The 12,236-nt window shown below is 46.4% G+C and overlaps 1 protein-coding gene across 1 annotated transcript in view; it reads left to right on the top strand.

The window, feature by feature from the left end:
* Positions 1-12,236, top strand: part of ATP6V1B1 (ATPase H+ transporting V1 subunit B1) — an 82,155-nt gene that overhangs the window by 53,494 nt on the left and 16,425 nt on the right. The window contains exons 7-8 of the mRNA XM_067468368.1: positions 7,837-7,938; positions 11,999-12,096. Of these exons, the coding sequence (XP_067324469.1) occupies positions 7,837-7,938; positions 11,999-12,096 (200 nt within the window). The remainder of the gene's footprint in view (positions 1-7,836; positions 7,939-11,998; positions 12,097-12,236) is intronic.

Raw genomic sequence — 12,236 nt, 5'->3', positions numbered from 1 at the left:
ACAGTCGTGAGACGCACACGATGCCCTTTGAGAGAGATTCAAATGGTGTTTCAGTGTTCATGTGGAAGATCTTCTTCCAGCAGCTCATGAAGCAAGAACTCTCTCTCTCTCTAAGCTCCTGCACAGCTAAAGCCTAAATATGTAACTGTTGCCAAAACTCCCAGGCTCAGCTAGCTTCTTGAGCATTGGCCCAACCAATCAGCTTCATGCTTTGCATTTTCAGTTAGCACACTCACCAACTAGGTTGTTGTAGGTTTTTTCGGGCTATATGGCCATGGTCTAGAGGCATTCTCTCCTGATGTTTCGCATCTATGGCAAGCATCCTCAAAGGTAGTGAGGTAGTGGCAAGCATCCTCACTACCTCTGAGGATGCTTGCCATAGATGCAGGCGAAACGTCAGGAGAAAATGCCTCTAGACCATGGCCATATAGCCCAAAAAAACCTACAACAACCCAGACCTCACTACCTTTGAGGATGCTTGCCATAGATGCAGGCGAAACGTCAGGAGAAAATGCCTCTAGACCATGGCCATATAGCCCGAAAAAACCTACAACAACCCAGACCTCACTACCTTTGAGGATGCTTGCCATAGATGCAGGCGAAACGTCAGGAGAAAATGCCTCTAGACCATGGCCATATAGCCCGAAAAAACCTACAACAACCCAGACCTCACTACCTTTGAGGATGCTTGCCATAGATGCAGGCGAAACGTCAGGAGAAAATGCCTCTAGACCATGGCCATATAGCCCGAAAAAACCTACAACAACCCAGACCTCACTACCTTTGAGGATGCTTGCCATAGATGCAGGCGAAACGTCAGGAGAAAATGCCTCTAGACCATGGCCATATAGCCCGAAAAAACCTACAACAACCCAGACCTCACTACCTTTGAGGATGCTTGCCATAGATGCAGGCGAAACGTCAGGAGAAAATGCCTCTAGACCATGGCCATATAGCCCGAAAAAACCTACAACAACCCAGACCTCACTACCTTTGAGGATGCTTGCCATAGATGCAGGCGAAACGTCAGGAGAAAATGCCTCTAGACCATGGCCATATAGCCCGAAAAAACCTACAACAACCCAGACCTCACTACCTTTGAGGATGCTTGCCATAGATGCAGGCGAAACGTCAGGAGAAAATGCCTCTAGACCATGGCCATATAGCCCGAAAAAACCTACAACAACCCAGACCTCACTACCTTTGAGGATGCTTGCCATAGATGCAGGCGAAACGTCAGGAGAAAATGCCTCTAGACCATGGCCATATAGCCCGAAAAAACCTACAACAACCCAGACCTCACTACCTTTGAGGATGCTTGCCATAGATGCAGGCGAAATGTCAGGAGAAAATGCCTCTAGACCATATCCATATAGCCCGAAAAAAACTACAACAACCCAGCGATTCCGGCCATGAAAGCCTTTGACAATACACTCACCAACTGATTTTGTACATGCTCCAACATGTTATGCAATGTACATCTATACACACACACACAAATATAGTCTTCTTCCAGCCCAAATGGGGCAACTGATTGCAGAGAGGAGAATACAATAGACTCTCCCGGTACCTCCCCTGCAGTACTGCCGATGGAAGGGCATGGCATCTTGCCAAAGTGAAAGCTCTTCGGTGTTTAGGCACCTCCAGGTTAGCTAAGTAAGGCATGGGAGCGATGAGATATCTGCTATCTTCGCTAATGGTGAATGCTGGAGAGCAGGCTAAGTCTGATTGTCGCTCTATATCCAGGATCCGTTGTCTAATAAGAGCCTTGGCTTGGTCCCATCCCATACCTAGCAGTTGTCCTTGAGAGAAGCCTAGAGTTGCGATTTTGATGGCCACTGCCTTATTCCATGTAGACTGAAATTCATCTCTCAGAGTTAATGGGGCAAGGCCACATGTTGAGAAAGACAGATGCAGCCAATAATTGAGGGTGGCTGTCCACACTCTCGCCTCCACTCTCACAAGGCCTGTCTCTAATCGCAGGGTGGCGTTTGAGACACATCTGGGGACCTGCATCGCCGATCTTAGAAATTTTGATTGTACTTGCTCCAGAGGGGCATAGTTTGTGAAGGGACCAAGTTGGGCTCCATACATCATTTGTGCTATGGATTTTGCCTCAAAGAGCTTAAGTGCAGCTGGTATGTAGTGGCCTCCTCTCGTTTTGAGGAACTTTAGGATAGCATATGAGCTCTTTTGTGCTGCCTCTGCTACGTTATCCACATGTACTTTCTTGTTTCCTGTGCAGTGATAGAATACTCCCAGGTATTTAAAGATGGAGACCTGTTCAATATTGTGTCCATCTAGTCTCCAGGTATGATGCTTGGGTCGTTTCGCAAACACCATAATTTTGGTTTTTTTATAATTAAGATGAAGCTGTTCTTCAATGCAATATTTTGTTAAGGCTCTCAAGGCTCTTTTCAGGCCTACTTGAGTTCTGGATAGTATCACTGCATCATCTGCATAAAGCAGGGTAGACACGTGTCTTCCTGCCAGTTTTGGCGGGTGGTAGTCCAAGTTGTAAAGGTGCTCCACCATGGAGTTGATATAAAGGTTAAATAGAAGTGGAGCCAAAGTACATCCCTGCTTGACACCTTTCTCAGTTTCAACGGCCTTAGTGAGATGACCTTGAGGGGTACATCTTATTTTCAATATGGTCCCTTCATGTAGTATGCGAATTAATTGCAATAGTCGTCTATCTATTGAGGTGGACCCAAGTTTTTCCCATAATTTGATACGAGAGATAGAGTCAAAAGCTGCTCTAAAGTCTATGAATGCAGCATAGAGGGAAGATGTTCTCTGGGAGGTGTATTTTTCTATAAGATGCTGTAAAACTATGCACTGGTCAATGGTGATTGATTGATTGAAAAAATAGACTCTCAGTTAACCAGAACTCCCAGTTAACCGGCAAAAGCTTTTAATGATTGCATGAAACCAATATAGGGTTGACGGTGTGCAATAGGATGGGCAAGAGTATGAGTGAGGTCTGTTTTGAAGAGTAACTCTCAAGCAACCAGAAAGTCCCATTTATCCAGTATCAAACAACAATCCCCATGAGGGCCATGGTTCCACTGAGAGTCTACTTAAGTGGCTGAGGGGGGAAAGGAAAGGGCCTGAGGATGTCAGGAATGATGGGAGTTGAAGTCCAAAGCACTGGGAGGGCCCAAGTTGGCTTGGCTTATTGTACAGGGTTAGTCAAAATGAATAGGCCAATAATAATAATAATTGTAGCCGAATGGGCCTATTCATTTTGACTAACCCTGTATTTCTTTCAGGTTTTTAAATTGCGTTGTGATATTTTGTTATTGTTTTTGCTTTGCTATGAGTTATTTATTGTTGTATTGTATTGTTGTGCTTGTGTTTTTTGTTCTGATGTATTTTGGGCTCGGCCACCGCGGGAGATGGTAGCGGGGTATAAATAAAGGATTATTATTATTATTATTATTATTATTATTATTATTATTATTTCTGAAACGAATCCTCAACTTTTTAAAGAAAATGTGTAGAATGCAGAACAAATGCAGTTTGGCCCGGCTTGAACTGCCACGGCTCCATTATATGGGACCCTGGGAGTTGTAGTTTAGCAAGGGCGCCTTTCTGAAAAGGTGCTGGGGCCTCACCAAACTACAAATCCCAGGACTCCATAGCATTGAGCCATGGCTGTTCAAGTGTGGCCAGACCACATTCATTCTGCAGCAGAGATGCCCTCTTGGTCTCTCTTCCATAGAGATACTGTCATTGGGAGATGTTAACAACAACAACAACAACAACAACAACGTAAAGGCCAGAGGTTGGCTCTTGTCCTTTGGCACATCCAGACTCCGTAGAGCAGTGTTTCTCAACCTGGGGGTCGGGACCCCCATGGGGGTCACGAGGGGGTGTTAGAGGGGTCGCCAAAGACCATCAGAAAACAGTATTTTCTGTTGGTCATGGGGTTTCTGTTTGGGAAGTTTGGTCCAATTCTATCGGTGAGGTTCAGAATGCTCTTTAATTGTGGGTGAACTATAAATCCCAACAATTACAACTCCCAAATGGCAAGGTCTATTTTCTCCAAACTCTACCAGTGTTCGCATTTGGACATACTGAGTATTTGTGCCAAGTTTGATCCAGATCCATCATTGCCTGAGTCCACAGTGTTCTCTGGATGTAGGTGAACTACAACTCCAAAAACTCAAGGTCAATGTCCACAAGACCTTCCCAGTATTTTCTCTTGGTCATGGGAATTCTGGGTGCCAAGTTTGGTTCAATTCCATCATTGTTTTGATGTTTTACTGTTATTGCTTTAATGTTTTGATTTGCTTCAAGTTGTGTATTTGTTATGCTGTTGTTTTATTGAGAGCCTTGGCCTTTGTAAGCTGCACCAAGTCCTTCGGGAGATGTTGTTGTTGTTGTTCATTTGTTCAGTCGTCTCCGACTCTTCGTGACCTCATGGACCAGCCCACGCCAGAACTCCCTGTCGGCCGTCACCACCCCCAGCTCCTTCAAGGTTGGGAGATGTTAGCGGGGTACAAATAAAGATAATAATAATAATAATAATAATAATAATAATAATAATAATAATAATAAATTATTATTATTATTTAATAATAATAATAATAATAATAATAATAATAATTGGTGGAGTTCAGAATGCTCTTTGATTGCAGGTTAACTATAAATCCCAGCAACTATGCCTCCCAAATGATAAAATCAATCCAGCCCCCAACCCCACCATTATTCAGATTTGGACATATCGGGTATTTGTGCCAAATTTGGTCCGGTCAAGGAAAATACGTTCTGAATATCAGATATTTACATTACATTTTAAACAGAGGCTGGATGGCCATCTGTCAGGGGTGATTTGAATGCAATTTTCCTGCTTCTTGGCAGAATGGGGTTGGACTGGATGATGGCCCAGGAGGTCTCTTCCAACTCTAGGATTCTATTATTATTATTATTATTATTATTATTATTATTATTAAGCAGAGGCTGGGTGGCCATCTGTCAGGGGTGCTTTGAATGCAATATTCCTGCTTCTTGGCAGAATGGGGTTGGACTGGATGGTGACCCAGGAGGTCTCTTCCCACTCTAGGATTCTATGAGGCTGGCTGGCCATCTGTCAGGAGTGCTTTGAATGCAATATTCCTGCTTCTTGGCAGAATGGGGCTGGACTGGATGATGGCCCAGGAGGTCTCTTCCCACTCTAGGATTCTAGGATTCAAAACAGTAGCCAAAATTACAGTTATGAAGTAGCAACGAAAATAACATTATGGTTGGGGGTCACCACAACATGAGGACCTGTACTAAGGGGTCGCGGCATTAGGAAAGTTGGGAAATACTGCTGTAGAGCTTTGCAACGTCAGATGAAGTCAAGATGTGACCTCTTGGCAGCATCATAGGGCTTAATTTCTCTTCAAAGCTCATTCCTCGTCCTCTGAATTTCTGAATCTGAGACGAAGCCAATGCTCTCTGTCCTTCCGCAGAGGCACTCTTGCCCCCCTTGTTGCCCTTTTCCAGGCTGATGATAGTGTTTGTGCGTCTGCGGCCTTGCGCCCTCCTTCCGCTTGCCCTTTGAGGCTCCCGAAATATCAGAGTGGATCTATAGATGGAAGGCAGGCGGTGGCGGCCTCGTCCCCATTTCCGTCCCTCGACAACCCGTGCTTGCACAAACAGCCCTCACCAGCAGCGAGGGGACTAATCAGCTGGAAAACACGTCCTGACAGGTCAGGAGTGACGGAGGGAAGCCAAGAGGATGAACCTGCAAAGCCTGGCGTGCTAGGTGTTGCCTTAGGAAGGAGACCCTCTCTCCAAAGGAGCGTCTGCACTGCACAACGGAGGCACTTTGGCACCACTTTGGCACCACATGGCTCCATGCTGGGGGGTCATGCTGTTTGGCAGAGAAGGCATAGCACTGAGCATTGGCAGTTCAAATGTATAGGTTACATCCCGTATAGACTACTGCAACGCTCTCTACGTGGGGTTGCCTCTGAAGACTGCTCGGAAGCTTCAAATGGTCCAGCGCTCGGCAGCCAGGTTGCTAACGGGAGCGGCACTCAGGGAGCATACCACTCCTCTGCTGAGGCAGCTCCACTGGCTGCCAATCCACTACCGGGCACAATTCAAAGTGCTGGCTTCAGCCTATAAAGCCCTAAACGGTTCTGGCCCGACTTACTTGTCCGAACGCATCCTATGAACCAGTTAGGACATTAAGGTCGTCTGGGGAGGCCGTGCTCTTGGTCCCACCGGCTTCACAAGCACGCCTGGCAGGGACGAGAGACAGGGCCTTCTCAGTGGTGGCCCCTCATCTGTGGAACGCCCTTCCTACAGACATCAGATCGGCCCCCTCTTTATTGGCATTCAGGAAGAGAGTGAAGACCTGGCTCTTGGAACAGGCTTTCAACTAAGCAGTGCAATTGATTGATTACTGGAATATGGATTAATGGACAACGAGATCGGATGCTGATTCTATTCATGAGACGTGATGGATTGTTGTTTTCCTGTATTGTTGTATTGATGTCCTGATGTTAATTAATTGATATTACTGTTTTAAATGACTAATGATTTTGTACTATATTGTTGATACTGGTTGTTAACCGCTCTGAGTCGCCTGAGGGCTGAGAAGAGCGGTATACAAGTGAAGTAAATAAATACATAAATAAATAAATAAATAAAGGGGGCCAAACTGCATTAATTTCCCAGTGTGGATGCACCCCGAGAAGCGGGCGATGATTGTCTTGGGGGCCTTCCTCCTGCACCTTGCACCTGCACTTTGCCATTGGAGAACAGGGCGGCCAAACCCATCTCTAGCCTTGTTGTGATGGCCTTCCAAGGGCCATTGAACCCATGCGCCCACTGTTATAGTTTTGCACAGCCGTCAGTGAACTTTAGTTGTTACCCAGCTCGGGTCCCCAGATGTCCTTGAATGACCACTCCCACCCGTTTTGATTATTATGCGCAGTGCAGGCTGGGGATAATGGGAATGGCAACCCAACAGCACTTGTGGGTCTGAGTTTGGGGAAAGGTTAAGGGACCCATTTTGCCATCAGACATGATCTCCACAGGCCTTGGATCGAAATCCAAATCCAAATCCTATATATTGTATACAATATATACAAATCTAATGTATTGTATAATTTAGCTAGGAGATGATATTGAGGGATTTTGGCCTGCATCAAGAGGAGCATAGTGTCTAGATCTAGGGAAGTCCTGCTCCCCATGCTCTATTCTGGGCACCACAATTGAAGGGAGATCTTGACTCTAAGCTGGAATGTGTCCAGAGGAGGGCGGCTGGAATGATCAAGGGTCTGGAGAACAAGCCCTATGAGGAGCGGCTTAAGGAGCTGGGCATGTTTAGCCTGAAGAAGAGAAGGCTGAGAGGAGACATGATGAGAGCCATGTATAAATATGTGAGAGGAAGCCACAGGGAGGAGAAGGGAGCAAGCTTCCTTCCTGCTTCCCTGGAGACTTGATGTAGACCAGATCTTTCCAAACTATGTGTTGGCAGCTGTGTGTAGGTGTTGCATGAATGTAACAGGAAACGTTGGGGTCTGTGTGAGAGAAGCAATAAATCTTATATTTTCCAAGAACATAAACAAAAGATTTTCATGAGATACGTGGTGTCCCCATACATTCCGTTATGACAATTTAAGTATGTATCTCTTATATAAATTGGTTTAACCCAGGCATGGGAAAACTTTGGTCCTCCAAGTGTTTTGGACTTCAACGCTCACAATTTGGGAGTTGGAGCCCAAAACACCTGGAGGGAAGGCCGCAGTTCGCCCATGCCTGGGTTAACACCTGGTTTGCAAGTGGAACTGAATCCTTCTTCATCCTCCTCCTCTTCTTTCCCCGCCATTCCAGATCGCAGCCCAGATCTGCAGGCAGGCCGGCCTGGTCAAGAAGTCCAAGGGCGTCATGGATTACCACGAGGACAACTTCGCCATCGTCTTTGCCGCCATGGGGGTGAGTGAGCAGGAGAGTGAGGGAGTGAGGGAGCAAGGGGGTGAGTGAATGGGTGAGTGAGTGAGTGAGCAAATGAACGAGGGAGTGAGTGAGCAGGAGAGAGAGAGAGCAAGTGAGCAAGCGGGTGAGTGAATGGGTGAGTGAGCAAATGAACAAGGGAGTGAGTGAGTGAGCAAGTGAGTGAGCAAATCAATGAGTGAGTGAGCAGATGAATGAGTGAGGGATTAAATGAGTGAGAGAGCAAGTGAGTGAGTGGGCTAGTGAGTGAATGAATTACTGAGTCAGCGGGCTAGTGGGTGAGCAAGTGAGTGAATGAGGGACCTAATGAGGGACTGAGTGAGTGCGCATACAAGTGATTGAGTAAGCCAGTGAGCAAGTGAGTGAGCGAGTAAGTGAGGGACTATGCGAGTGTGAGACTAAATGAGTGACTGTACAAGCAGAAGCAGATTGGAGTTCTTGGGATATTATTATTATTATTATTATTATTATTATTATTATTATTATTGCAAAGGCTGGGTGGATGGCCATCTGCTGGGAGTGCTTTGATTGTACTTTCCCCGCATGGCAGAATGAAGTGGGGATTTTGTGCAGAATCCACACAATGACCGTATGTTTTGCACCAGGGCAACTTTTTCTGTGCACAAAACAAAACAAAACAAAACAACCCCGTGTGTTAATTTTGTGCATAATCCACACAATGACCGTATGTTTTGCAACAGGGCAACTTTGTGTGTTAATTTTGTGCAGAATCCACACAATGATCGTATGTTTTGCAACAGGGCAACTTTTTCTGTGCACAAAACAAACCAAAACAAAACAACCCCGTGTGTTAATTTTGTGCATAATCCACACAATGACCGTATGTTTTGCAACAGGGCAACTTTGTGTGTTAATTTTGTGCAGAATCCACACAATGATCGTATGTTTTGCAACAGGGCAACTTTTTCTGTGCACAAAACAAACCAAAACAAAACAACCCTGCGTGTTAATTTTGTGCAGAATCCACACAATGACCGTATGTTTTGCAACACGGCAACTTTTTCTGTGCACAAAACAAACCAAAACAACCCTGTGTGTTAATTTTGTGCAGAATCCACACAATGACCGTATGTTTTGCAACACGGCAACTTTTTCTGTGCACAAAACAAACCAAAACAAAACAACCCTGTGTGTTAATTTTGTGCAGAATCCACACAATGACCGTATGTTTTGCAACACAGCAACTTTTTCTGTGCAAAAAACAAAACAAAACAACCCTGTGTGTTACTTTTGTGCAACTTTTTCTGTGCAGAAAAGAAATCATTATCTGTGGAAATATTATGCATGATTTAATGATATTAAATGCTGACCTGGATGTGCATCTGCACTGTAGAATTAATGCAGTTTGGCGGCACTTTAACAGCCATGACTCTGAATGACAGCATCCCTGGGAGTTGCAGTTTTGCAAAGTCTTCAATCTTTCTGAAGGCTTTCATGGCCGGAATCATTGGGTTGCTGTGAGTTTTTCAGGCTGTATGGCCATGTTCCATGTTCAACCTTCACTGCTAAATGTTGCTAGTGCCTCCCCAAACTACAACTCCCAGGAGCCTATATCATTGAGCTATATTGCAGTTAAAGTGGGGTCAAAACGCATGCATTCTTGCAGTGTGGCTGCACCTCATAGACAAATAGAGAGGTCTATTTGGAGTCCAGGGCCTTTTGGACTTGGCTCACAGGAAGTAGATTGCAACAGAATAGCAGGAAGCCCAATTGGTAGCCCCTTGCACCCCCTGGTGGCCAGTGCAGGTCTTGCAGTTGCCTTCCTTTCTCTCCCTTTTTTGAGGGGGTGGTCTAGCATACAGCTCAATTGGGTAACATTAGAAAATGTGGACCATTTCCGCTCCCTTGGCATCCACCTCTCCACGAAAGTCAACACTGACACTGAAATTCAACACCACCTGAGCTCTGCAAGTGCAGCATTCTTCCGAATGAAGCAGAGAGTGTTTGAGGACCGGGACATCCGTAGGGAGACCAAGGGGCTTGTCTATAAAGCTATTGTCCTCCCAACTCTGCTCTACGCCTGCGAGACGTGGACTGTTTACAGACGTTAACATTGACACTGAAATTCAACACCGCCTGAGCTCTGCGAGTGCAGCATTTTTCCAAATGAAGCAGACAGTGTTTGAGGACGGGGACATCCATAGGGAGACCAAGGGGCTTGTTGATAAATCTCTTGTCCTCCCAACCCTGCTCTATGCCTGCGAGACGTGGACTGTCTACAGACGTTAACATTGACACTGAAATTCAACACCGCCTGAGCTCTGCAAGTGCAGCATTCTTCCAAATGAAGCAGAGAGTGTTTGAGGACCGGGACATCCGTAGGGAGACCAAGGGGCTTGTTTATATAGCTATTGTCCTCCCAACCCTGCTCTATGCCTGCGAGACGTGGACTGTCTACAGACGTTAACATTGACACTGAAATTCAACACCGCCTGAGCTCTGCAAGTGTAGCATTTTTCCAAATGAAGCAGAGAGTGTTTGAGGACCGGGACATCCGTAGGGAGACCAAGGGGCTTGTTTATATAGCTATTGTCCTCCCAACCCTGCTCTATGCCTGCGAGACGTGGACTGTCTACAGATGTTAACATTGACACTGAAATTCAACACCGCCTGAGCTCTGCAAGTGCAGCATTCTTCCGAATGAAGCAGAGAGTGTTTGAGGACCGGGACATCCGTAGGGAGACCAAGGGGCTTGTTTATATAGCTATTGTCCTCCCAACCCTGCTCTATGCCTGCGAGACGTGGACTGTCTACAGACGTCAACATTGAGACTGAAATTCAACACCGCCTGAGCCCTGCAAGTGTAGCATTTTTCCAAATGAAGCAGAGAGTGTTTGAGGACCGGGACATCCGTAGGGAGACCAAGGGGCTTGTTTATATAGCTATTGTCCTCCCAACCCTGCTCTATGCCTGCGAGACGTGGACTGTCTACAGACGTCAACATTGAGACTGAAATTCAACACCGCCTGAGCTCTGCAAGTGCAGCATTCTTCCAAATGAAGCAGAGAGTGTTTGAGGACCGGGACATCCGTAGGGAGACCAAGGGGCTTGTTTATATAGCTATTGTCCTCCCAACCCTGCTCTATGCCTGCGAGACGTGAACTGTCTCCAGATGTCAACATTGAGACTGAAATTCAACACTGCCTGAGCTCTGCGAACGCAGCATTCTTCTGAATGAAGCAGAGAGTGTTTGAGGACCGGGACATCTATAGGGAGACCAAGGTGCTTGTCGATAAAGCCATTCCTCTCCCAACTCTGCTCTATGCCTGTGAAACATGGACTGTCTACAGACGTCACATGCAACTCCTGGAACGACTCCATCAGCACTGCGTCCGGAAAATCCTGCAAATCTCTTGGGAAGACAAGCGGACAAACATCAGCGTGCTGGAAGAAGATGCAAAGACCACCAGCATTGAAGCAATGGTCCTCCGCCATCAGCTCCGCTGGACTGGCCACGTTGTCCGGATGCCTGACCACCGTCTCCCAAAGCAGTTGCTCTACTCCGAACTCAAGAACGGAAAATGGAATGTTGGTGGGCAGGAAAAGAGATTGAAAGATGGGCTCAAAGCCAACCTTAAAAACTCTGGCATAGACACTGAGAACTGGGAAGACCTGGCCCTTGACCGTTCCAGCTGGAGGTCAGCTGTGACCAGCAGTGCTGCAGAATTTGAAGAGGCACAAATGGAGGGTGAAAGAGAGAAACGTGCCAAGAGGAAGGTGCATCAAGCCAACCCTGACCGGGACCACCTTCCGTCTAGAACCAATGCCCTCACTGCGGAAGAAGATGCAAATCAAGAATGGGGCTCCACAGCCACCTAGGGACCCATCAGAATTCTGATCCTGGAAGACTATCCTACTCGGCCAACGAGGGATCGCCTAAGTAGTAAGTAAGTAACCCTTCCATCACCAACCACCACCAACTGTAAAACATAATACACGACACCACCCTTGTGCACATTAAGTCTTTCCATGATGCTAAACCTGTGGCTTCTTTCTCCCTTTGCTTTGGCGATGGCGGCAGGTGAACATGGAAACGGCCCGGTTCTTCAAGTCGGACTTTGAGGAGAACGGCTCCATGGAGAACGTCTGCCTCTTCCTCAACTTGGCCAACGACCCCACGTGAGTCCATTCCTTTCTGTGCTTCTCCACTGCAGAAATAATGCAGGGTAAATAACGCAGGGTAAATCCTGGGAGTTGTAGTTCTCCAAGGTCTTTCTCCTTTGTGACAATTCCTGTGACTCCATAGCACTGAGTCATGG

This window comes from Anolis sagrei, chromosome 5 (assembly GCF_037176765.1).
Source record: "Anolis sagrei isolate rAnoSag1 chromosome 5, rAnoSag1.mat, whole genome shotgun sequence".
Classification (NCBI taxonomy): domain Eukaryota; kingdom Metazoa; phylum Chordata; class Lepidosauria; order Squamata; family Dactyloidae; genus Anolis; species Anolis sagrei.
This window is presented reverse-complemented; position numbering and strand designations above follow the sequence as displayed.